Source organism: Labrus bergylta, chromosome 1 (assembly GCF_963930695.1).
Source record: "Labrus bergylta chromosome 1, fLabBer1.1, whole genome shotgun sequence".
Taxonomy (NCBI): Eukaryota; Metazoa; Chordata; class Actinopteri; order Labriformes; family Labridae; genus Labrus; species Labrus bergylta.
In genome coordinates this window covers 33,574,924-33,602,753 of record NC_089195.1, presented here as the reverse complement: position 1 = coordinate 33,602,753, position 27,830 = coordinate 33,574,924, and the positions used below count along the sequence as shown (strand labels likewise).

The 27,830-nt window shown below is 44.5% G+C and overlaps 1 protein-coding gene across 1 annotated transcript; it reads right to left on the bottom strand.

Moving 5' to 3' along the window:
* Nucleotides 1–308: 308 nt before the first annotated feature.
* evi5l (ecotropic viral integration site 5 like) lies at nt 309–27,756 on the bottom strand (the record flags this gene model as incomplete). Its single annotated transcript, XM_065959490.1, is given in 12 exon segments — nt 309–341; nt 800–853; nt 1,428–1,488; nt 1,607–1,704; nt 2,789–2,878; nt 2,993–3,136; nt 3,256–3,381; nt 4,077–4,151; nt 5,068–5,292; nt 7,428–7,617; nt 10,384–10,784; nt 25,273–27,756. Coding segments are annotated over 11 exon segments (1,338 nt in total), but the record flags the coding sequence as incomplete, so codon positions are not given.
* Nucleotides 27,757–27,830: the final 74 nt, after the last annotated feature.

Here is a 27,830-nt window from a genome sequence, read left to right as displayed (position 1 = left end):
TTATATTATTAATCAGTACTGATAATGAAAGATTGTAACAGTTATGCTCGTAATGAGGAAACGTTTGCATGCCACATGCGGGGGCTGTACAACCTGAAATTAAAATGAACATCATGGATAAAAACAGACATGCATTCAGGGGGTTACAAGGCGAGGCTGTGGACAGAACAGATATCAAACAATATTCTGTCATGCACGTCTGGCTGGTTATTGTTAAGATAAAGGAGAGCAGCAGAGCAGGAGGAGGAGCAGGAGGAGGAGGAGGAGGAGGAGGAGGAGGAGGAGGAGGAGGGAGGTCAGTACTCTACCTGTATCAGTCTGTCTGCCAGAGCTGCACTCTCCTACAGCGCAGCGACGCAGAGGAACGAGAAAGAGAGATGAAAGGAAGAGAGAGACAGATAAAAACACAAATACACCAGAGAAGAGAGTCAGAAGAAGAAGAGAAAAAGCAGGATTACAGGTTCTGAAGTCGATTATTTTCTTTTGTAAATATGTAGAAAAATGAAGAGAAAACTCAGACAAAAAAGAAAAAGGTACTCCAGAGAGGACGAGAAAAATGGCTGTGGTTGAAAAAGCAGAGAGCGTACAGTAAGAGGGAAAATCCCGCTTGAAAAAAGAGTCATGAAGACAAGTAGAGAACACACACACAAATGCTACGAGAGCTCCAGGAGACGCAATCCACCGACAGGAAGTGAGCTCACAGTATCTCTACAGCGTCTGGTTTCAGTGTTTACGTGCTGTAGAAGAGATCACATGATCCTGATTTCAGTTTAACATTTAATCAAAGCTGATCTCTTACCTTCTCCAGAGTCTCGATCCTTTGCTTCAGCAGCCGGTTTTCTGTGCGTAACCTCTGAGAGAGAGAGAGAGAGAGAGAGAGAGAGAGAGGAGAGAGAGAGGAGAGAGAGAGAGAGGAGAGAGAGGAGAGAGAGAGAGAGAGAGAGAGAGAGAGGAGAGAGAGGAGAGAGAGAGAGGAGAGAGAGGAGAGAGAGAGAGAGGAGAGAGAGAGAGGGAGAGAGAGAGAGAGAGAGAGGAGCGAGAGAGAGGAGAGAGAGAGGAGAGAGAGAGACAGAGGAGCGAGAGAGAGGAGAGAGAGGAGAGAGAGAAAGGAGAGAGAGAGGAGAGAGAGAGAGAGAGAGAGAGGAGCGAGAGAGAGGAGAGAGAGAGAGGAGAGAGAGACAGAGGAGCGAGAGAGAGAGGAGAGAGAGACAGAGGAGAGAGAGAGAGGAAGAGAGGGCGTTCAATTTTTAAATCTGAACAAATACACGCACGCACGCACACACACACACACACACACACACACACACACACACACACACACACACACACACACACACACACACACACACACACACACACACACACACACACACACACACACACACACACACACACACACACACACACACACACACACACACACACACCTTGATCTCTATCTGTTCCTCCATTTCTTTGTTCTTGATCGTGGTGTATTCTTTCTCCAGTCTGTTTAAAACATACAAAGTTACGTTCTGGTGCTGAAACATTGAAATGTTTTCATGAAGAATCTTCTTTTTTGCATGTTGCTGATTGCTCTGGTTAGATGAGTAATGAGCGCTCTTACTTCTTCATCCTCTTGGGGTTGTATTTCACCTGGTACGCCCTGAGGATCAGTTTGTCCGGGCAGCTGTCGAACTGGTGGGGGATCACCTTCTGGAAATGCTGGCAGAGACCCCCCCCCCAAGAAAGAAACACGCGAAATGAGCGCCCAAGACTAAAACAAAATGTGCTCATTTATTTTTAATGAAGACGCAGGCAGACCTCATGTGGAGGCAGCTGCTCGATTCATCAAGTTAATATTTAACATGTTAATAAACGGTGAAAAAAAAAATGGAGTGGAGGTACATGGCGCTCTTGAACGGCGTACTGCACGTACAGATAGACACAAAAGAAACGGGTATAAAAGGTGTTAAAGGTTGATTTCAGATTAGGGACCCGGGCCTGGATCTGGAGTAATTCAAAACGGCTCCTGTTGCAGCAACGGGGCCCGTTTCATCACCTGAGCTGCACGGTACATGTGAAAGTAGTTAGAGGGTCGTTGTTGGCAACCTCAAAAATCACAAATTCATCCACGGATAACAGTATTGACAAAGCCAGAGAGTGGTTGCCATGGTTACTTCTTATTTTCTCTGTTTCTTGTTTTTTTTGGGGTCTTTTTGGGCCTTTATTTGAGAGATAGGACGGTGAATAGAGTCAGAAATTGGAGAGAGACAGAGAGAGAGAGAGAGAGAGAGAGAGAGAGAGAGAGAGAGAGAGAGAGAGAGAGAGAGAGCGAGGGGGGAAGGACATGAAGGACAGGATACCACAGGTCGGATTTGAACCTGGGGCCGCCCGCTTGGAAGACTACAGTTTCCATGCATGGGGCGCGCGCACTAACCACTGCACCACTGCACCACTGCACCACCAGCGTCCCCACTTCTTCTTTCTGCTTTTTGGCAGATTTGCAAACCAACTTGCTGCTGTATCGGACTGTGTGCATATATAAGTGTACTCAGGCATGGAACGATGTTACTGATGTGAACGCAGAGCAGCGGAGGGAGAGGGAGAGGGGAGGGGGGAGCAATCGAGCTCAGGCATGGTTCAAAACAACGGCCAAAGAGAACAAAGGTGCTCTGGTTTCCGCTCTGATGTGACAGAATGAAGCTGATCCACGGTGCTAAATTAGGGGATATATTGTTTGCCCTGCAGCTTTTTTCTGCAGCTGAAACATTTCTGCAGGAAACAGCATAAAGCCGCTGCATCTTACCTGTGACATGCCCTCCATGTCCAGCTGAATGAGGTCAGTCTGGTTGTACTGCAGGATGGCCAGGCCCACACGGAAGATAATCTCTAAACCCTACAGACAGGTCAGATGTATTATTATCTGTGCTGAGCTGCAAACACAGATTAGTTCAGCAGAACACACAAAACATTAAATACAGTTTAAGACGGTCACTCAAATGTCTCCTACCTCGTACATGAAGATATCAAAGATGCGTGTGGCGACAGGCAGGGGGAGGAAGGTGAGGAAGAGGGTGAGGAACCAGGACGAGGCGTACATGGACGTGTGGAAACTCTGGGATCGAAAATGGACGTTCAGCTCTGGAAGTTGTTCCTAAGAAGAAGAGAAAAAAAATGTAAAGACAAGAGGCAAAATGAAGAGATGTAAATTAAGTATTTGCTGCCCCCTAGTGGAGGACTTTAAACACTGCACGCATTGTGTTTCCTCTTTACCTGCAGCAGATACTCAAACTGGTAGATGCAGAGGCCCAGCTCGGCCATGCTGGGTTTGAACAGCTCCCTCAGACGGTACTCCTGCATCAGACGCACAAAAACACAAAACGCCTCCTCCTCAGGCATCTGGGAGGAGGAGAGGGGGGTGAGTAGAGCTCCCTCAAGAGCCATTCAGATACTTTTCAACACCACGTGTTTTTAAAACAATACAATCTAGCTACTCAATATTGGTTGCTAAGGAGTTGTATATTTGTTGCCATGGTGTTGATATAGTTTTTTACCAACATCGTATGGAAAGTTAGAAATCTGGTATTGTCTCTGGTCACCTCTGGAGACAACTGAACTGCCTTGTAATAAAAAAAAATTTTCACCTGCTCCACTTTTCAGAAAATGTGTGCTCAAACAGGCTGTTTGGAGATTTTCCCTTCATGACATCACAAAGGGCAGTAGCCCCTCCCCCAGGTGGGTGACACTCCAACAGCTAGGTGTTTGTTCTGCCCTCTGAGTCTGACTTCTCACCGTAAACAATAGGACATGGAGCGAGAAAGTCCTTCCAGAGAGGGGGTGTGGTCAAACACAGCTCATTTACATATTTAAAGGTACAGACACAGAAACAGCCTGTTCTGAGCAGGGCTGAAATAGAGGGGTTTATAGACATGATCAAATACAGGATCAGAGTGGATTTAGAACAAGAAACTTCACACACATGTTTTGAGGAGCTCTGAGAGTTATTTACACTGGTTGAAGAAGAGAAGGAGAATATGAGACCTTTAAGGTAAAATATACTCATTAACTATTCACCTGAACTATTGAATCATTACCTGCATGAGCAGCAGCCCCACGATGAACGCACTGCCTTGGCAGTAGCCCACCTCTCGATCCACCAGAGAGTACGCCTGCAAAACAAAAATAATAACATTCACTGCTGTCGGGCTTGAAAGCAGCACATGATGATGTCTGTAATCCTGATTGAACATTCGGACAGAGAGCAGCGAGTCCTCAGAGGTCTTTTCATTTCCTGCAGCCAGGCAGTTATCAGAGAACTATCACAGGACTGACGTGGGGACCATCAACAACCCTGTTTCCATGGTTAAAAACAACACTCACTGCAGATTCTGTCTCACACATAAGAACAACATTAGGACCAGAACCTCTGCTTTTAAGATTTCCAGTTATATAAATAATCATTTAAAGGTCTATTTTGTTTTTTTTTATGCCTTTAATTAGAGTCAGAAAACTACAGAGAGAGAGAGAGAGAGAGAATGAGATGCAGGAAAGGAGCCACAGGATTCAAACCCGAGCCGCCTGCTTTGAGGACGACAGCCTCTGTAAATGGGGCACACGCGCTTCAGAGTTGAAGATATATCTTTAACCAAAACTGCTGCGAGTAATTTTGCACTCTGATCAGTTCCTTTCTTTTTATCAGTAACATTTTGGAGAACTTTCTTGTCTTGCTGAAACAAAAAAAAAGGTATTTAAATCAAATAATTATCATCAAAACTGCAAGTTAGATTTTCTGGTTTAGTCTATTAAATGTTGTGAACATCTTAAGACTCTGAACAGGTCCCACAAAAAAATTTGTGTCTTTGGTGTCAGAAAATATTTAGGAATCACAATTTTTCTTGAATAACAAGGTGATCTGTTTGCAACCAAAAGTCCAAATCTCAAAGACAATCCGTTAAATTAAACTAACATTACTTATGGCGCATGGCAAAAAGCTGCTTCATATTATGTGGATAGAATAAAAAAAGTAGTATGGTCAAATCTCAGGATTTAAAAAAGTTCAGATCTGAGGTACAGCAGCGCTCTCACCTTCATGACGTTGAAGAGGACCTCCTGTCCCAGGCTGTCCTGGCCTTTGAAGAACTCGTGCTCGGGGTAGGTGCGGGCGATGTCCCGGCGGATGAGCTTCTCGCAGGGCGACGACATCTTCAGCAGCTCAGAGTACTGGTTCTTCACTGGCATGTCGGTGGCGTTACCCAGCAGCTGCCAGACGATGGCGCGGAAATGATGAGGGATCCCCTTCCTGATCAACTCCTGCAGAAGAGGGGTGAAGTATGTGTTAGTTTCACATGTGGTGTCTGCATCAACTGTGAGCGCTGCTGTGCTGAGGTGTAAAGATAAGGGCGGCCATTTTCCAGGTCAGGAGTTTTTACAAGCAGAATGGTGAAGCCGTTCCTCACAGTAGGTTGTGTTTGTGTGTGACATACACTGAAGAAGGGACTACATTCACAGAAGCTGTTTTCACATCTGCACTCCTGAAAATGTCCAGAACATCTCAGGACAGGCTGCACCTGAGATCTTCCCGAGTAGCCGGTTCACACATGCACCCGACAGTAGTGGACCTTTTGTCTTTTAACATCCCAACAGAAAAGCACACACTAGTTCTTACCAAAACACACGTGACTGTGGGGCTGGCAGTGAAAAGTCTTTTGTTAATATCGTGCATCACTTCTCACAATACTTCCTGTCCCACTCATGTTTTGTACTTTTCAGGCAGCTTGTGACAGATTTCTCGATTTGTCCATGCGGCCCGTTCCGCTCCCGAGTCATTTTTGCTTCCCCGTGTCTCATCCATCACGTCTTCCCCTGGGTGTTCTCTCTTTGTCACCGAGGAGACAGGGAGACGCAAGAGGCGCTGAGGAGAAAGGGACGTGTTGGGCGCAGCGGGGCCTTCAAGTCATTGGCACGATCATATTTTGAATCGTCGCAACACATGCAAACAGATTGAGACAGATCCCAGGCTTTCTCTGCAGAGGAGCGTCAGCAGGAATAAACCGTCGGAAAACACTGAGCAACTTGTTTGTGACACGCATATGCTCGCAGCCAGAGAGGGACGGACGCAGTGACCTTGTGAAAAGTCCGTATGTGTGGATGTAGAGGGAGGGGCAATGACTCAGGGGTTTACTGCACCCTGTTGTGTTTTGTTACATAAAGAGATCCGCCAAGAAGATGTGAAATAAAATGTGGAGGTCGCTAACCTTCTTAGGCCCCGTGTCCACCTAGCGTTTTTCCAGGAAAGCGCTGGCTGTGCGCTTGGAAGCGTTTGGTAAAAGTGTTCAGCGCTGACAACAAAAGTGCTGCATGTGCATGTTGTCTCTATGAAAACAGTCCATTAAAGGCTTTATATGTGATTTTTTGATCCAGCAGATGTCGCCCTTGAGCTCCAGCATGAAACCAAAACAACTGGCGCTGCATTGTTGTGTTAGCATGCTAATGCTAGTGATCTTTATTATGCTGGTATCTTCACACTGCATGTAAATTTACCTGAAATGAGTGTGATCTATAAACACAGTTAAGCAGTGAGTACAGTATGTTATTCTTCTTTTCTCTAGTCCCTCAATTAAACAACTTTTATACACGAGGGGAGGAGTCAGCCGGCCGTCCGGGCGATGTAAACAAAGTGAAGATAGGACTCTGAAAACTCTGAAAACATCACAGACAGTGGGACTCGGGTGTTACACCCATTGTAGACAGTCATGACTCACAGAGTTATTTTCAGAGGAGATACTTGATTTATATTATATTTAAGTGTGAAAAAACACATCAGTTTTTAAAAACAGTCACTGTATGACCGACACTGCTCGGTAGGTTTTTACTGTATTTTTTTATATTGTGGACTCATTTTTCCTCTTCACTGTGAGCATCAAATGGAGTATGCTTGCCCTCATACTTAATCTGGACACAGAGCGAGGAGAATTTGTGTGCAGGGCGCGATCAGCAGGAGACAAAAATACGGGTAATATCGTACATTTTTAAAAAGAGTGCCAGTGACGTCAACAGCGCCTTCCTGAGAAGTTGAAAGATTTACAAGTTGAAGCGTTCGGAGGGTCGTACAAAAAAGGCAGAGCGCTCAGAAAGAAAGCTGCTATGCGCTGCGCTTCCTTCCAGGCGGCCACCTGCTGTTTCAAACACTCTCTTCTTATTGACAACAACTGAAAAAAAGACGCTGGAACTCAGAAAACAACAGGGTCGACAGTCTCGTCTCTTCACACTGTCAGGAGCAAACAAGGTCATCTGTAGTGACGTTAAACAAAACCAAATTGACCGGAGATTGAATGTTCCAATAATGATTTTTCAAGGCAATTAACATTTCATTAAAAAAAGGAACATCTATAATTGACAATAATTGTGCCCAGCTCTGTGTAGCGTACGTCGTATGGTATCCATACCTTCAGAAGTTTGTCCTTCTTGCGTCTCCACTCCTCCCACTCGTTGACGATACGGCCCCACAGGATCCAGGTGTCCTCCTCCAGGTGTGACAGGTTCGACGAGGCGGAGGAGCTGGACACCAGGGAGGAGCCGCTGTTACGCCGAGAACCGCTCATCGAGCGCATGGACTTGGAGTCAGCCTCCAGCAACCTGCACAGAGACACGGATCATGAAGAGAGGGATCGGGCTAAAAACCTTTGATTCAACCATTTGTAAAACGTTTAAATGATTCAGCTTCAATCTTTTCCTCCTCCGGTCGCTTTCAAACACACAAAATATTAGAATCACCCTTTTTAAAGGAGCAATATGTAACTCTGACACCTAGTGGTTAAAACGGGTACTGCAGTCCAAATTCTAAACATTATAGAGAGCTGTCTCCCCCCCCCTCCTCTCTAGAGTGGATGCTCACTCAGGTCACCATGTGGTGGACTCTGAAGCTTCAGTGTTTATCCAGCTCTGCATGGGTCTGTAAACCTTTCTGTGTTCTAACCTCTCTTCATTTTTCAAAAGCATCTCCAATATTGATCCTAGTTTGAGCACGTTTCTGCTCGTGGAGCTTATTAGAAACATGCAGAGGCTTTTTAGGTCGGGTACAATCACTTCTATCTGAACCACTTCTCTTCCCCGCTTCCATCGCTGCAACACCTGTTGACCTGATAACTGCTCTCATATCTGGCAAACTGAGGGGCGTCCAAAACGGCCGTGTGGGGTCGCCTTAAAACCGCCTACATTCTCTTGTCCAAACAAATCCAGAGCATTTAGGAGCAGAATCTAAAGTTAGAAGGAGGACATACTGGCTGCTGCATTGTTGTCAGAGAAGCCAGCACTTCAACATAGCATGTTTCCTTAATGTCTGATCAGATAGTAAGGTCACTGATCAGCAGATAATGTTACCTTTGCACGGGACAAAATCTTGTTTCACATGTTTACAATCTCATAGCTAAGCTAAGCTAACCGTCTACTGGCTGTTGGTTACATTGAGATTTAAAAATGAGCCACTCTTTTCACCTAACTCTTAAAAAATAGCAAAGAAATATGTTAATATTCCTCGTAAAGATGATTATCTAAAAGCGTTAATCTTTTCCTTTAAATGTTCTTTTCTCGGAGTCGGGGGCAGCGCGAGCGGCGGGATGCAGATATGAAGTGATTAAAGAGACGCTCTCTACCCAGAGGCCGCTCAGCTCAGTCCCACTCTGACTCCTGAATATCTCCAGTCTTTTAAATCACTTTACTCGCACACGTTGACCCCTCTGCTGAAACATGTGATGCTTAAAGAGTCTGGCTCCCTGCACTGAAAATATCTCAGCGAGGAACTTCAGCGTGTGATGTCGCACCACTGCACTGAAACATCTGCTCATTTAGACCCTATGTGAATAATCCTCTATTCATTTAGTTTTTACATACAGGTATTTACTCTTTGCTCACTTATCCTCGTCCTCTTCTTCTCTTTCTTTTAACAGTCAACTTGTTACGGCTGAAAAAGTAATAAAAAGTTAAAAGCTAAAACAGTGTATTATGTAATGAGCTTCCTAAAACACTAACCCACATTACTATTTCTGTTAGCCGCTGGTTTTTGTCGCAGAAGTAGGACAAGCAGATTTGTGATTCTGGGTCAAATTAACATTATCTTCTGTCATTTTATACACGGCTCTTTAGACTGGACAGTGATCCCTCCAAACGGCCTGTGTCCTAATGCTTCCTGAAACCGTATCACACAGTTTCTTCAAGAATGACCGAACTACGGTGGCCCTGAAGTGCAAAGCACAACGACAAATCAGAAAACACAAGTTCATGTTTTGAAATCAACACTCGAAACCAACATATCCTTCCGGTTAAAAAGACGGACAGCGTGTTCGTCCAATCAGCGACATACTTTGTCGACCGCAGGTAGCTACATTTTTTTATTATTTATTGTGTTTTGTGATTTGTCATTCAGGGCCACCGTATTGAACGGCTGCAGACAGACTTCAAGAAGCTGATATCATTTGAATCCAGGTGGATATTCAAATGATATCTGAGGGTTTGATTTGATTAGGGCTTCATGTTGTATCATCAGAGGTGATTCTAGAGTCTGTTGGGGCCCCAGGCAAGAAATAATTAGGGGCCCTACAACCTGCATTTATTGACCCGACGATTACTCCCCTTTCTCTTTTTGTCCTGTTTCTGTTTTCTCTCCTACAGACGGATAATTCCTTTTCTTTTTTCTTTGCTGACCAACAGTTATCAAAGACAGAGAAATCCTTCATTTTAAAGTTGTAACAGCCCGTGTCTTATGTCTCAGACATCATATGTTTATCGTTGCCATGGAAACACCAGATGTTACGTCAAAAGACCGCTGCATAAAGAAGCGTGAGCTGCTACTGAAAGCTGCCGTACTGTTGCTGTTTAAGCTGCTGTGATAAAAACATCATGTAAATTATACTCGGATACTTTAGCTCGTCTCTAAACATATTCTCTTCCTCAGGCCGGTTTCGCCCCAAGTGGACACTGGAGGAACTGCAGTTTTTCTGTACCTCTTCATGGGCTTCATTTTGTCTTACTGGAGGTTACCACTTGGTTAAAACTGATTTTTTTATTTCTTTATTGAGACAGTTAATTAGCTTTGCATGCTAACATTTAAATCTTATGTCGGAGCAGGGTAAATCTTTGTTGACATTACAGTTACAGTATGTTCTTGGTGTTGGTGAAAGCTTGTAAAAACACACACACACACAGACTTCAGCATGTGGAGAGCGTTAAAGGCCTGCTGGGCCTCGTTCTGGTTGCCAGGCTATGAACGGACAAAAAGGAGAAGATTAGCAAACTCTATTAACGGTAATGTTTAACTATAATTACAGCTAATTTCCTTCTGTAATGATGGGATGGACTTTTCATGTGTCCTCTGTGGCTGATCACCATGGCAACACCTGATCTCACCTGTTCTGCTCCTCCAGTTTGGCCAGCAGCTCCAGCTCATCGGGGCTCAGGTTCTCCGAGTCTGCCGGGGAGGCCGCCGGTGCCGACAGCGCTGCATCATGGGAAGAGGAGTCCGGGCTGAGCACAGGGCTGCCCGTCGACAAGGGGTCCGGGTCCAAACCCGTAGGGGAGGAGGGGCACTCGAGCTGAGGGGGAGCCCCAGTAGAGACCTCTCTCTCTGGGCTGCCGCTGGGTAAAGACATGGCGGCGGCGGTGGTGGTGGTGGTGATGGAGAGTGATGGGTGGAGCAGTAAGGGTGTAGTGAGAGGGCGGGTCCAGTCTCCCTCCTCAGCGAGCCTGGCTGACACCGGGAGTGGCCTCGGGTTTGGCCGTGGAGCCGACGTAATCAGAGCTCTTCAAACCTGCAACGAAACACAGGAGGAGGCGGATGAAGATGATTTTATGAAGCAACTTCAAATTTATTCTCCTCAAGGGGAAATTTGGTTTGCAGCCAAGTGAGAACAAGAAACACAGAAACACCAAGAGTCACTGATTAACCTAACGAGCATGTCTGTCATGATCCACACAGAGAGGCTCCTGTCCGATGGGGATTCAAACCAGGAACCTCCTCGCTAACCACTGCATCACCGATGGAGGGATGATTGCAACTGTTGTGGGCTGATGCCCATAGCAATTTGTAGAGGAGAAAGTCAGTTCGGAAAAAGTGGCCAAATTTAAAAAATATATATTTTTGAAAGAAAAAAAAAATACGACGGAGGATTAGGGCCATGTTAAGATTTTACATTTTTTTTCATTTCAAGATTAAACACACAAACACACACACACACACACACACACACACACACACACACACACACACACACACACACACACACACACACACACACACACACACACACACACACACATGATCTTGTAAACAAATCAACATAAGCTGAAGTGTGATTTTGAAAATATTCGATTGAAACATGCTGATACCAGGAGGACTACATTGTCGTAAACAAACACAAACAAATCAAATGACAGAGGGATCAAATCCTCTCCTGTCTTTGAAAATCAGGAGGCGAGGTGTGACATGTTGGATTGTTTAATGAATAGACAGAACTTGCACAAACTGGTCCGACAGGTTTCAATCCATGTGCACGATACCTCTCGCTTCAACAGCTGCTTTTGAAGGAGCGGCCCTGAGTCAACGCCATGACGTCGTGCTGAGTCATCAGAGAACACACGGAGATGTTTCCTCCACACTACACTGAGAGTTTCCCCCGCGAGGCCTCCAGAGGAACGACTTTATCATGATGTACAGATATGAGAGGAAAGGAAATCACACTAACTTTAAGTGTTGCATTAAAAGATCAAACCTGCCAGCAGTGTTTCTCACATTCTGACCTGATACGCTGTTATTCATCTTACACCAGCCCCAGGCACGCTGTGGAGTGATTAGAGTGCTTTAAGAGATCAATCAGATCAGAAACAGATCCCATGAATCATTGAGGGAACTCACAGAGATGAGGCGGACGTCACAGAGCACAAACAAGTGGAAAAAACTGATGCCAAACAGATTTCACTCTTAGATTATTGTTTGATTGGTGGTGCAGTGGTTAGTGCGCACGCCCCATGTACAGAGGCTACAGTCTTCCAAAGCGGGCGGCCCAGGTTCAAATCCAGCCTGTGGCTCCTTTCACGCATGTCATTCCCCACTCTCTCTCTCTCTCCCCGATTTCTGACTCTATCCACTGTCCTATCTCTCCATTAGGACTCCATCCAGGTTTAGCTAAATGAAGTCAAACTACAAAGATAGACAGTATTAGTGTTTACCCCGAGTGAAGGACTTTAAGTATTTCAGGGTCTTGTTGTGTGTTGTGTGATTGGCTCAGCGTCGGCAGTAAAGCGGACGTTGCACCAAACCGTTGTGGTGAAGAGGGAGCTGAGCCTGAAGGCAAAGCTCTCCATTTTACCGGCCGATCTTCGTCCCAACCCTCACCTGTGGTCATGAGCTTTGGCTGGTGACTGAAGGAATGCGATCGCAGATAAAAGAGGACAAAACTAGTTTTCTCTCCAGAGGGTGGCTGGGCTCTCAGCCGAAGAGAGAGGGGGGAGGAGCTCGGAGTAGTGCTGCCACTCCTTCACATGGAAAGGAGTCAGTTGAGGTGGTTTGGGCATCTGATCAGGATCACCCTTGGACGCCTCCCTTTGGAGGTTTTAGCCCGACTTGGGTAGACCCAGAGTTCGCTGGAGGGATTATCCCCCAGAAAATCCAGAAAACCCCCCAGGAGGAACTAGAAAACGTTTGCTGTGGAGAGGGAAGTCTGACTTTTCCACTGACGTACGGCTCATGTTAGTTATGTTTTTTTCTGTTTTTTGAAAATGAAATGCCCATTTTGAATCTGACACGTTTTTTTCTGACACGTTTCAGAAAAGAAGAGAAAGAAAGCAACAAGCGAGTGGAAAAGTTGTGAAATGCGAAAAAGAAAACACACCTGGTGGAACATCTCACAGTTAACAGGGTTAACTAGTAACAGGCTGGGTAAAAAGAAAAGCATCCCAGAGAGGCCGAGTCTGTCTGGCCGTAAAGATGGGGAGGGGTTCAGCTCTCTGTGAAAGACAAGAGAACAGTCCTGAGGTCTGACAAGTCATATTCTGACTTTCCCTGGACCCTGGACGCCTCCTCCTCCTCTGGGACAAAAAGGAGAGTGCTGACTCAGTTGTCAGCACTGAGTTCAAAAGCCAGCAGCTGGGATGCTATGAGGCTGCATTAGTGCACATGGCCGGGGTTAGCTGCACATTTGTGAATGCTCCATTAATGCTCAACCATATATACGGGCCAAATAGACAACTTCTATTTTTTTAAATTCTTTTTAGGGTAGGCCTTGTTTATTTCAGAGAGACGATGTGAAACCACATCCTGGAGGTATTAAACAGCACGGCTCTGTAGAAAAAGAGTCTGAGTGATAAACCGGCCTTTCTATCTGCAGTCCCTTAATGTCACATTTAGTTGCTTGGTAATAAGCTGCAACATGTGTAGTCTACAGTTTACTTCCTCTGAAATATGCATACCAAAAGGAGGACCTGTGGAAATAACATCAGGTCACAAAGACAAACTGACCAGATAATGACTTTAATAATACTCTGTTGAATCCAGACACAAATCAAAAACATTCACAGAGCAGCATACCCAGCAGAAACAATAATCCAGTCTATTGATTGACAAACAGCAAACCTATGAGAAGACTCAGAGAACAAAGCGCTGAAGAATTGATTTATGTTGTGTCATCGACCATGAAGGGAGAGAGAAGCAGACTGTGTGCAACTACTTTGATGCTTATGATGCAGATTTTTAACATAAACAAAGAGATGAGAAAATTATAGAGAGGAGAGGAGAGGAAAGAGAGGAGAGGAAAGAGAGGAGAAGACACGAGGAGAGGAGAGGAAAGAGAGGAGAGGAAAGGAAAGAGAGGAGAGGAGAGGAAAGAGAGGAGAAGACACGAGGAGAGGAGAGGAAAGAGAGGCGAGACATAACAAGAGAGGAGAGGAGAGGACAGAAAAGGAAAGGAGAGGACACAAGAGGAGAGGACACGAGAAGAGATGGTTTTATTCATTTTGGGCCGAAATCCACACAGGTGCATAATCAAAAACAAAACAAATCAAAAAACAGAAGGAGAAAGGAAAAGAGGATAGATAGGGAAGGAGAAGACGAAACAAGGAAACAAATAGAGGGGAAGAGAGGACACAAGAAAAGAGAAGACACAAGAGGAGAGGAACACAGTAACAGTCTGAAGAGGGAAAACACTACACAGAGAGGAGACAAGGATAGGAGAGGACACGAGAGGACACGAGAGGACACAAGGGGACACGAGAGGACACAAGAGGACACGAGAGGACACTAGGGGACACGAGACAAGAGGAGAGGAGCACAGTAACAGTCTGAAGAGGGAAAACACTACACAGAGAGGAGACAAGGAGAGGAGAGGAGAGGAGAGGACACAATAGGACACGAGAGGGCACGAGAGGACATGAGGGGACACAAGAGGACACAAGAGGACACAAGAGGACACGAGGGGACACGAGACAAGAGGAGAGGAGCACAGTAACAGTCTGAAGAGGGAAAACACTACACAGAGAGGAGACAAGGAGAGGAGAGGAGAGGACACAATAGGACACGAGAGGGCACGAGAGGACATGAGGGGACACGAGAGGACACAAGAGGACACAAGAGGACACGAGGGGACACGAGACAAGAGGAGAGGAGCACAGTAACAGTCTGAAGAGGGAAAACACTACACAGAGAGGAGACAAGGAGAGGAGAGGAGAGGAGAGGACACAATAGGACACGAGAGGGCACGAGAGGACATGAGGGGACACGAGAGGACACAAGAGGACACGAGGGGACACGAGGGGACACGAGACGAGAGGAGAGGAGCACAGTAACAGTGTGAAGAGGGAAAACACTACACAGAGAGGAGACAAGGACGACATTCATGCATAAAAAGCAGCCCAATCAAAAGAGCCATTAACGAGCCACCGAGAGCAATCACATCAGTAAAAGAGCTCAGCCAAAGGATGAGTCTGATGATGTTTTCATATCAAACCACCAGCACACGTGAAGAACGCTAAAGAAGCAGTGGTCACCCGCTCAAGTGAACCTATAGTGATGCGTCACGTCCTCTCTGAGTCTGACTGTGCCGTTACAATCGAAAGCGAGAGCAGTGTCAGTCTGCCTTTTCTTCTCAGATTAAATCCTCTGACAGATGGGGGGGGGGGGGGGGGGGGGGGGGAGCCTGCAGGCGCTGAAGCATCTGCCATGTCAGTCACACATTCACCTCGGCGCCAGCAGAGAGACGTAAGAGAGCTCCGCTAGTGACAACATTTACATCCCAACTAAATGCTTAGGGGTGCTTTCAAACGTCTGTGATCCTCGAAGCTCCTGGGAGGAACTAACTCCCTGCTGTGCACAAGAGACAACCAATTCAGCGTCTCCGTTGTCGTGATAACTGGCTAAATGCAGTTCCTGGAACCGTACATTACGGTTCCAGTCAATAGCAATGCGTGAGTAGGGTACAGTAAAAGTGGACTCCTAAGTTCAGCTTGTGATTTTTTTTTTTTTTGTGATATCCTTTATTAATCTCTGAGGGAAATTCAGGTTTACAATCTGTTATTTATAGGGACATGCTTCTCACACACATAGGACCGAATCACACGCATGCACAAACAGGACCTGTGGACTTGTGTGGAAAATGTCGACCGGCATGACTCCCACCCTTCATCTGCTTCTCGCTGTAGTTTAGTGGTAACCCCACGTCATCGACCGTCCACACAAACGTTCTGGTGTTAGCCTGTTTTGTATGTTTACACCTCACCACTCTGAAGAAGTACATGCATATGTGCATGCTAAGCTCCAAGGAAGTGCTCCTAGTGGCCTAAGATGGTATTGCAGCTCCATGTGACGACACTGGTCACATAGAGACTTTTCCCAATACGCATACATTGTGATAGAGACGTATATAAATCAGGGGATCATTATTTTTTAAGGTGCATAAACTTCCAGATAACAACACTTAAAAGTCTTTATATGTGATTTTTTACACTTAAATATAATATAAATCAAGTATCTCCTCTGAAAATAACTCTGTGAGTCATGACTGTCTACAATGGGTGTAACACCCGAGTCCCACTGTCTGTGATGTTTTCAGAGTTTTCAGAGTCCTATCTTCACTTTGTTTACATCGCCCGGACGGCCGGCTGACTCCTCCCCTCGTGTATAAAAGTTGTTTAATTGAGGGACTAGAGAAAAGAAGAATAACATACTGTACTCACTGCTTAACTGTGTTTCTAGATCACGCTCATTTCAGGTAAATTTACATGCAGTGTGAAGATACCAGCATAATAAAGATCGCTAGCATTAGCATGCTAACACAACAATGCAGCACGAGTTGTTTTGGTTTCATGCTGGTGCTCAAGGGCGACATCTGCTGGATCAAAAAATGGCATATAAAGCCTTTAAATAACCCCTTTCATTAAAAGTTCTAAAAGTTGCATATTTTTAGACATAATGAAAGTGCATCAGAGGCATGGGACCGCTCTATGCTCTATGGCCCCAGAGCCAGAGAAGATCTGGGTACTTATCCGGTTCTCAAGAAGTACAGAAGATATCCAGAAGTCTGAATTTTTGCTTCATGCACCAGTGAGTAGCTTTCATTGGAATGAACGGGCCTCTAATGCTTCATTCATTCTATGATACATCCATGGTGCATGTACATGTCGTTTCATTACAAGGTCACACTGCAAACTACTCACAGTCTGGGTCAACTTGCTCAGCCGGCTGCATGCCACCGCAGCCCAGCCCCGGGTAAGTGGATGAGTGGATGGATGGACTTTCAGGCCATCTTTGTACTCCCAAATCCCAAATGGATGTTGCAATTTGAATTATGCACAATTCACAACAGACGTACAGGAAAATAAAAAGCTATCACAGACAGGCACAATGTTTCCCTCAAGAGGCAAAACCCTAACCTTAACCCGATTTATGAAATAAAAACAGAGAAATCAGCTCGTTGTTAGAGGGATACAGACCGCCATATTGTGCACACCCTCCTTCTCTCTCTCTCTGTGTGTGCGTGTGTCTCGCCCTCAGGCGGTCCAGCCCTCACATTAAAAGCGACCTCTTCATTAATCCGTAGCTGCTAAACTCGCTGTTGGTCCTGATCATGATTTCATGTTTGCTGACACGTGGAGCCGTCCATTTACACGCTGTTTATCCACAGGAGCTCTTGTGATGGCAAGTTTTGTGACTCAAAGTGTCCCATTGTGAAGCTGTCTCCGTCAGTGTTTGTGACAGCCATGACTGGAATCAGAGCGACTCGATTAGCTCACAGATGCACAGAATTAGCCCTCACTTCGCATATTGACCCGTTAAACAACACACTCTACTTATGGTGCAAGGCCAATGATGTGGAAAGCAGTTACCGATCAATTAGTGTTCTATGAGAGCCGGCTTCTAAATGTGCTAGCAGGATCTGCCCGGCTGTGGTGGCAAGCAATGAAGAGCATCTTTTCAAATTCAGGGCTTACTGGAAGAACAGAAATGCTTTGCTTGAGTACGTTCATGTTTGGCATGTTATTTTAGAGGAAAATATTTTACAGTTTTTGTTAATGAACAATAGATTCTGATTAGTTTTTAGGTTAAGACTTAAGAAACAAAACGTACGTTTGTACAATACAGTACAATACAGTCTACATTAGCTCCTATTCAACAGCTACAGCATTAGCACATAACAGACATGATGTTGCATATCAGAGCTAGATTCTCCATTAAAGGTCTAATCAGTGAGATGTGTAGTGACTGAAATGATAAAGTGACCTTACTATATGATCAGACATTAAGGAAACATGCTATGTTGAAGTGCTGGCTTCTCTGACAACAATGCAGCAGCCAGTATGTCCTCCTCCTAACTTTAGATTCTGCTCCTGAATGCTCTGGATTTGTTTGGACCAGAGCAGGTAGGCGGTTTTAAGGCGACCCCCACAAGGCCGTTTTGGACGCCCCTCGGTTTTCCAGATATGAGAGCAGTTATCAGGTCAACAGGTGTTGCAGCGATGGAAGCGGGCAAGAGAAGTGGTTCAGATAGAAGTGATTGTACCCGACCTAAAAAGCCTCTGCATGTTTCTAATAAGCTCCACGAGCAGAAACGTGCTCAAACTAGGATCAATATTGGAGATGCTTTTGAAAAATGGAGAGAGGTTAGAACACAGAAAGGTTTACAGACCCATGCAGAGCTGGATAAACACTGAAGCTTCAGAGTCCACCACATGGTGACCTGAGTGAGCATCCACTCTAGAGAGGAGGGGGCGGAGGGGAGACAGCTCTCTATAATGTTTAGAATTTGGACTGCAGTACCCGTTTTAAACACAAGGGGTCAGAGTTACATATTGCGCCTTTAAGTTAAAACTGCTCTGTGGTGCAACCAAACAATAACACAACTTAAGTTACAAACTAGCTTAATTTACATGTAGTGTTCAGTGTGAACTTTTCCTTACAACAGAGAATTTTAATGCTGTGCTTTTACATAAACAGGTACTTTGTTCACCACTGCTGCCTGAGCTGTTCTGCATTTAATCCGACTGTATGCTGATGACACTGCAGTTTATATTCATGACTCTGCGCGCTTGGATAGCTTCCTAATAAAGGGGACATATTATGAAAAATCCACTTTAACAGTGTTTTTGAACACATATTTGGGTAACCTGAGAGTCTACTGACCCACAAAATGTGAAATAAACCCATCCAGTCCTTTGTTTGTGGTCTGCATAAGTCTTACAACACAGAGAAAAATACAGGGTTTATACAGTTTATACAGGGTCACAAACCTCCTCTGGTGCTTGATTCATGTTATATTTTGACCAAAACACAGCACAGATGTTTCACTTAGACCACAGGGGACTGTTTGAAAAGGTGGAGGAGGGGGATAATATGTCCTCTTTAAACCTAAGAACTTCAGCCTTCCAGCATTACCACCCCTGTAACGACGGCCTCTTCTCCAAACAGCCCTCATTTACCAAAGTTTGAGATGTCTTTGGTTACTCTTATGCTATGCATCAAATGTTGGCCATTGGAATCATCATTGGTAAGCCATTGGACCGGCTGCTGCGTGTAATGACTGTTTTCCAGATTTGGTTCTCTAAATCCACTGACCATGTTCCCTTTATATGACTAATGCTTTCCTGCTCTAAATTTAGTTAGTATCCCTCTTCCAGATAATGTGACTCCCCGGAGTGCCTGTCCAAGAGGAAATTGACAAGAAATAGCCTTCCCCATAACCCATCAATGTATTTTAAGTACAGTCAGTCTTACTCTAGTCTACTCCTGAATGTTTGTGAATTTGTACTCACACAACTGAGATCACGCGCTAATCTTAAAACGGGATTACATGAGCGTGTCATGGAGGATGACCTCTGCAAACTGGGTGCTACCACAGACACATAGCTGCTGCTTATGATGTGATACCAAAGCAATGACTGACGGTAGCTGCCCTGCTGCATTTTATATCAGAATATCCTCGCATAACCGTCACAAGCACTGATCGGTAGCTGCTATTTACTTACATCTACAGACATCTGTTATGTTCCTCGCGAGGAAGGAAGAGTTCATCTGAAACCACAAACATCCTCCCAGACAAGATCATTAAGATTTTTTTTTTTGCAAGATTGTTTTCTTGTAATTCTTAAAGCTTCCTGAGAAAACGAAAAATGAATGTGACCGTTGAGATCATCAGATGATTTGGCACATGTTCACAGAGACAAAATAAACTGGGCTGAACTTACAAACCAGAAAAGATGTGCACAAAGCATGAAGGGGAAATCAGGGCCAACTCTTATAGCATCCTCATTGTTTACTCCAAAGCTCAGGTCCATTGATGAGCCATTAGCTGACAGGATGCTTCACATTACTGGTTTATTGTGCAAAGTAAGAACCATCAACAACATCTCTCACTCAGTAACTCGGCTGGGATGTTAATCATAGTCCCACAGATTCACCCTGCAGTCAATCATTCCCTCACGCTCAATTTAAACAATAACTCGACTTCGCTGAAGAAACGCTGACGACGCAGAAACAGTTAAAGTCATACAACATGTTAGTGGTGATGCCATTTTCTGTTGTTTTCCCTTTCAGTTCCATAAGGACGTTTTTATTACAATTGTTTTCAAACTTTTTAAAGGCTAAAAGGTCAAATTAAGAAATATTTCATACACTTTCTATGCGATTTATCATCTCTCAAACTCGCAGATTCATCTGATTTATTAAGTGGAATTGAAGTACCCAGACTTATTGCATTATTCTCACACAGTCCTGCTGGTCCTCTTACTTCCACAGCCCCAAGAGACAACACTGGGTTAGGGTTAGGGTAGATCAAATAACTGATGAAACAGGTGAATTAATTATAATTCTTTATTTGTATAGCACTTTTCAATACAGGTAACAAAGAGCTTCACACTGGGCAATAAAAGCAAACAAGCAAATAGCATGAATGATTCAAAATTTAAATAAAATGCAATGATAGAGTAAAAGCTTTATAAAAACGTGTGACTGACTGCAGCATAAATAACGGCCACATACAGAATCTGTGTGTTTATTTTTGAGTAATTTGCATTTTGATATAACGCCTAAGCCAACATGCGGGAGTCCGTCAGTGTAAAATCTGCAGGTCTAAGCAGATCCAGTTACAAATCTGCAGTCTGCCAAAAACAATAGAGTAAAGAGTGGAGAGCTGTGTAGTGATCCTGAACCACAGCAGCCAGGTCATCAAGCTGCTCCCTGTTTTCCATTTGTCAGCACAGGGAGATGAAGTGCAGCGCCCTGCACAGAGAAAGGCCATGCAGTGCCCTAAAACAGTCAAGCAGGCCCGCAAGACAGACACGATGCCTGATGGGTAACGGATCACAGAGAGCACCTGAGGTGGAATCAAGCCTGCTTCTAATCCCAAAAAGGTTGGCGACAGGACGCAAACAAAGTGCTCTAAACCTCGACACGTTGCTCACATTAAAGATAATATCAAACTAAAGCGATTCTGCCATAGTTTATATACTGCAGGAGAATCTTATTATGAAACATCATTTTATCTGATTAACTGAGAAACGCTGCTTGAAAGGTGAAATGCAGGTTTGTATACAACTAAATAATATCTGTGTGCTGTTCGATCCTTTGGTGCTACCTGCTGCTGGAATCTGAATTTCCTGAGGGAACCTTCCCAAGGGATTAATAAAGTTCCTATCTATCTATCATGTATTTATTGGCTGTAATTTGGTGTCAGTATCACCTCTCAAGACTAGAGATGGGACCGATCTAAGCTAATATCGGTATTCAATCAGATATCGACGTAGTTTATGTATCAGCAGCGATCCACCTCACTGATTAAGAAAGGCAGCTGAGACTCAGTTTGGAAGGGTCGTTGTCTCTCAACCGTACGGTCGAGGGTTCGATCCCCCTTATGCGATTTTTCACACTTAAATGTAATATAAATCAAGTGTTTCCTCTGAAAATAACTCTGTGAGTCATGACTGTCTACAATGGGTGTAACACCCGAGTCTCACTGTCTGTGATGTTTTCAGAGTTTTCAGAGTCCTATCTTCACTTTGTTTACATCGCCCGGACGGCCGGCTGACTCCTCCCCTCGTGTATAAAAGTTGTTTAATTGAGGGACTAGAGAAAAGAAGAATAACATACTGTACTCACTGCTTAACTGTGTTTCTAGATCACGCTCATTTCAGGTCAATTTACATGCAGTGTGAAGATACCAGCATAATAAAGATCGCTAGCATTAGCATGCTAACACAACAATGCAGCGAGAGCTGTTTTGGTTTCATGCTGGTGCTCAAGGGCGACATCTGCTGGATCAAAAAATCGCATATAAAGCCTTTAATGTGTCCTTGGGCAAGACAGTTAACCCTGAGTTGCTCCCACTGCTTCGTCGGCAGTGTATGAATGGGATTAGTTACTACTGATGGTCACTTTATATATCAGCCTCGACCATCAGTGTGTGAATGTGTAGGTGTGCTTAAGTGACTAGAAAATAAATATACAAGCTCAACTTGCTTTGAAGACATTCAGAATGAACTGTAAGAAGTGTCCACAAAGCCGAGATCACTCTGAAGCAGCCGAAACATAATAAAGTGTTTTGTAAAAATGTGGAACATTGGAACATCTTCTAGAAAAGAACCTGCATCGCCTTTCATTTGCTAAATGTGAGAAGGCTAGCTTAATTTGTTGTGTGAGGAACTGAATCTGTTATGAAGCCTTTGTTATGAAGAGGACACGTTGCTCCTGTTTGTCGTCCCTGTCGTACAACCTGACACAACACCAGGCGGTAATGAACCTGGACAGCAGCAGGCGGGCAAACTGTAGCACACAGGGATAAAGCTGCAAGATGATATACCTCCTCCTGCTCTCGCTGGAGGCTACACACACACACACACACACACACACACAGAGTCATGGACACATTCAAATACACACAGCTGAGAGACTGTTTATCCTGATGACACTGTCCAGAGCCTATTAGCTGACCACTCCGTCACACAGTTGAGTAATGTGGCTGCAGCTAGCACTGAGCGCACAGGAAAAGGTTAGCTGGGATAAGCTCACACATACAGTATGCACTCTTACGGGTGTGTGCTTGTGTGTGTGTGTGGGATCAGATACTGAAGTTTTGAAGCCGTGGCACTTAAAAAAAACAAGGTCACCAGGATGTGAGAATCAGATACCTGTTTGCTGAAATGTGTGCGAAGTCTTTTGCATGCTGAGTGGATTTCACAGATAAGCCTGCGAGTAATCTCACTGTGTCTCGTACTGAGGATTTGATAAAACCCCCGTACCTCAGTGGTACGCGTCCTCAGTCATGCCGCTGTGAGCCCTAATTGCAATCAGCACAAGAGTGAGATAATTAATTTCATGAATAGTTCCCCCATCTCCTAAAAAACTGATAAGTGCCTGAGGGAGAGTTTTCACTTTGTGACAAGTGAGCAGGTTTCCTTAATCCTGATGATCTATTTATTGCTTCCAGACACACAAGCATTAGCATTAGCATTAGCATTAGCATTAGCGGAAACCAAGGAATCATCCGAAACGATAAATGTAAACATGCTAATATTTGTATAGTTCTAATTATTTAACGGCTACAGTCAATACCATTGGGGCCGGTGTCGACTGAGCCGGCAGCTCCTGCTCACATCTGTATTTCAGTGTTTTTAGTGCCGTTCCTGAGTGCTAAAAGGCCCTCGGGGGGGGGTTTGTCGCTGCGCTTTAAAGTTCAACTTTACCATCGATGTCACTTCTCCCCCTCACCGACCAATCCAAATCAAGAAGGGGCGGGGCTCCTGATATCAGCTTTGTCAAAAAAACAATAGCGGAGGAGACTCCAGTTCCCGACTCGTCGTTTAAAGGGTACAGCTTCCAGTAGTGTGTCGCGCTGCTGCTGATGTCAGGACACGACTCCTTCCCCTCTGTAATGTCCGTTTGCTGTATAACACCAACAAAACATGACAACGATGTAAAGGAGTCGTGTCCTGACATCAGCAGCAGCGCGACACACTACTGGAAGGACACGACTCCTTTACATCGTTGTCATGTTTTGTTGGTGTTATACAGCAAACGGACATTACAGAGGGGAGCAGGAGTTAACTATCGTAACCTAGCAACAATAATCGCTGGTGAGAAACGCAAACAGCATCGTCTGTGGACAAAGGCCCTTAATCCTCTAAAGGGGGGGTACACACACGCGGTAGATGATGGACACTGAGCGGGACGCCATCGCTGAGTGGAACCCCCAACAGGATGAGCAGGACCCCAAGATGAAGCCGAGGGGGTCTCGCTACTTACTTTGGAATCCAAAAATCAGAAACGGTAGCAGCTCTGTGGCCTTCGGCGGTGATCTCGACGGTTTGCTTCGATCATTGTCCAATCAGGACTCTGCTTGTTGGTCAATGGAGTCTTTTAGAGTGTGGTGTGAAAGAAGAATCCTATGACCTTAAAAGATGCAACGATGCAAGCTAAGCTAACATTAGCGACGGCATCCTTGACACTCTTCTGTCCCTACTTTATAACACAAAGTTCTTCAGTATATTTTGGGAATTTGTTGTTTACATTTTTGCCAGTTTCGACTTTGCTCCCTAATGCTGCCTTCACATGCTCCTCAGAAATATCGTACTTCCCAGTTGAGCCTTTGAGGGTTGTGATTTGAGTCAACAGCTCGTCAGGACAAAAAGCAGCACGCTTCAGTTTGTGCACCTTCAAGTACAAAAGCTCCACATGTTGTAATGTTTACACGGGGGAAACTGAAATACACAGAGCAGAGAAAGAAATATTCAACGGACGCAGACGAAGACGCACATTACCTTGCAGTGACGTTTACGATTTTCATTCTTTCATTATTGTTTTCCACAAATCATTACGTTATTGAAATGCAATCCCACACTGTACGGTTTTCTTAATACCAAGCAGGCCTAATATTTACATGAAAACCCACCTCATCTATCTCATATCGCAATACAGAAAGAAAAGATGTCAGCTTTTTGCAGCATCGTGCAGCCCTTCAGTGTCTATGACGCTTATGAAGGACAGACCAAACAAACATCTGGATAAAGACCCTCATGTGGAGAGCCCCACTCCACAGAAGACAGCTCTCTTCTTTTAAAGACGACAGGGCCTCCTTCAAACCTATGTCCTGTGATTCCAAAAAAAACCCACAACAACCCTTGTAATCCTATTGACAGGGTTCCCTTGGACCTGTCAGCTCATTATCCCGGCCTGCTGCTGCTGCTGCTGCTGCTGGAGGATAATAACTGAACAACAGGGCCTTGCATGCTCTGCAGTCGACTCATGGTCTCGGCTTGCTGGATCAACATCTGTGGCCAAAAAATGACACATCATCCCTCCCTTCTTTGCGGCACTAAAAAAAAAAATTAAAAAAAATGTCCCGGTGTGTCTGGCTGCTTCACACGGCAACACGATCGTGTAACGACATTTAGGAAGAGGATGAAAAAAAAAAAAAAAGAGGACGGGGGTCGCTGAGGGGGAAAGAGACATGGCACAGACAGGCAAGACACAGCATGCGATGCTTTTAGCAGATAAATATGGTTTATAGGCTCATGAATGGGGGCCGTGTCTCTGCTGGCATGCTGGAAGGCTTCATGGGAATTTCACGGCGGCAGAAGACGACAACATCAGAGCAGGGCATGTTAGTGTTGTGTGCTACCAGGGCCCGTGTTGCTATGTTAATAAGCTCCAGGGCCCCGTATGAATGCTCCACGCGATGACATGATATTCCCTTCTTTTTTTTTTCTTTTTTAAAAATAAACAAACACCACATAACCAGATAATAATAATAATAAAAAACCTACCTGGACTCGTTTTCCATAATCAGCGAGTGCGCCTCTATCGTCGCTCCCACACCGAGTCCGCTGGAAAAAAAAAAAAACCCAATCGTGTGTTATCAGCTAATTAAAATCTTAATAGACCACCGAGGACAAATACAGCGAGCCCCGTCCAACGCAGAGCCATCCTCCTGTCACCGTCCAACCGGGGACGCAGCGCCGCGTCGTCGCACAGCTGCTCTCTCTGTTGCGCCGAATTAAAGGAGGAAAATCTTCCCGTACATATCCTTCAAGATAACCATGACAGCCGTGCTGGAGAAAGCCTGCGATTCAACGGGGACTCGGGAGTTTTTTTTTTTTTTTTTTGAAGCGGCTGCATCGATCACAGCCGAGTGGATCTCACGGAATGGATGTTCGTTCGGTGGATTCTGGAGAGCCCAACCAATCAGGTGTCAGGACGAAATATGACCGACACGTCGCGGACCAATCATCTTCCCAGACTGCGGTGTTTCCCCTTGGAAGGACAACCGAGCGAGCCAATCAGTGCGCAGCTTTATTCTGCGGGGGAGGGCGGGTCGTGCAGGTGTCACACAGCGGTACATGGCAACTAACTGAATAATTAAGAGATTAGGATTTTCTTTGTGGTACTTTCAGTGAATCTCTGCTTGTGTTTGTGATGAAGCCAAAGCAACCAACGGGATTCATACATGAGAAGACGGTTCAGTGTCTCTATGGTCCATGAATGTGTAATTAAAGATGAATAATAACAACCTTTTCTCGTCCTGATATTGGCTGAGTGCTGGACAGTAGTGAAGAGCAGTACTGTAGTGGTGCCTAAAGAAATGTGATTTACTCTAAGTGTTTGTTTTTAATTGGCCCGTCCAGGAGAGCAGTGGCGATTAGAGTATGTTGGCACAAATTCATTAAGAGCCCCTCCAACCAGTGTTTATCATCATTATGCCAGCCAGTGTCCCGACGCTTACTCCTTTTTCTTTTTCTCGCTCCTTCTTCTTCTTTCCTCTCCTTTAGATGGATAATTCATCCTCATTTTCCTTCAGTGACTTTGGTTTTCAAAACAATAATGTATGCTACACTTAGCAGGGCTATGTGAGGTTAGGCCCCATTAAAGTGTTTTCCTACTGTCGTTGGAAAAGTTGCACATTTTGAGCCACTGCTGTGGTGCAAAGTTTGTCAGCCCTTGAGCCCCCCCCCCCCCCCCCCCCCCACTGGCCTGGTTGCCTGCCTCGGCGGTTGGCAACCAGTGCCAGGATAAACGGCCTTTGTTATAAACAGTGACTTTTAAAACTTGCATATTTAGTTAGTGTGTACTAGTCAATGAAAGACAGAGGGCGGGTCATCTCTTTACCATCCTATAGGGATAAAATGTGTATGTATTACTGAATATTGTCAATCATTCAAAGATGTGAATCAGAGGGCAACGTGCCTACGTTACTAATGTTACTTTTATATCATCAGAAAAACAAAATGGGAAAAGAATCAGAATCAGAATTGTTTTTTATTTGTTGTTAAGCATATATTGCAAAAACATACTGCAAGACATCAGTTAAGGATCTGACAGAATTTGATTTGGTCATTAGGATTGTATTATTTATGAGAAACTCTTTGTTAAACTATAGGCAGCAAGATTCTTACCTGGCAGACCTGTACACCCTGAGTTTAGACAGCAAGATTACAGCAGACCCCCTTTAGTCAGAGTATGAACTCTTGACTTCAGGTTGCAGGTACAGAATGACCGATGAGGACTAAAAGAAGCATCACATCGTACCATGAAGCTGCTTAATAAACTCTGATTGTATGAACTTAGCACTCTGCGCCTTATTTAACCTGCTACTGAAATCCCTCATCTAATCATGTGATGCTTTAATGTGTTTTTATGTGCTGTCCTGTATATGTTTTTTTGTAATGTGCTGTTATGCTCTCGGTGTAAGGCAAATTCCCCCAGAGGCATTAAAGGTTTCATTCATTCAGATGATTGTATATGATGATGGTTTTTTGTTGCCTTAGGAAGACCTTTGGGACTGTTATTATGGCTTTAAATCAAGGCACAATAAAACTCAAAAACAGTCTGTAAAGATTGAATGTCATCAAGCCATCTTTTTATTTTATTGCCATCAAGTGGACAAACTGGATACTGCTGCTGGACGAGTAAAATAAATCACCTCTCATGAGAATATCACTCCGCACTGCACAGCAGAAACAATAGGAGCAATAAAATAATGAATCATTATGTTACTTCATTAATTATTTATCTGCCTGACCTCTTTGACCTGACAAATTAAAGGCTTGGAAACGTGGATGGAATTCCCTCTGTGTACAGGCGGCCGGTAACTGATGCCTTCATGTGTTCTTTAGAAACGACGTAATTTGGAAAATTACAATAAGGACCAGATTATTTAGCGGTCACACGATGAGAATGTGGAGATAAATAACCCCAGAGATGCCTCTGAGCCGATCCACCTGCTAGACATCCCGATACACCCATATTGTTCTTTATATTTAAAATTGAATAAGATTAAAGATAAATAAATATAGCATATAGATATAACACATGTTAATAATTAAAA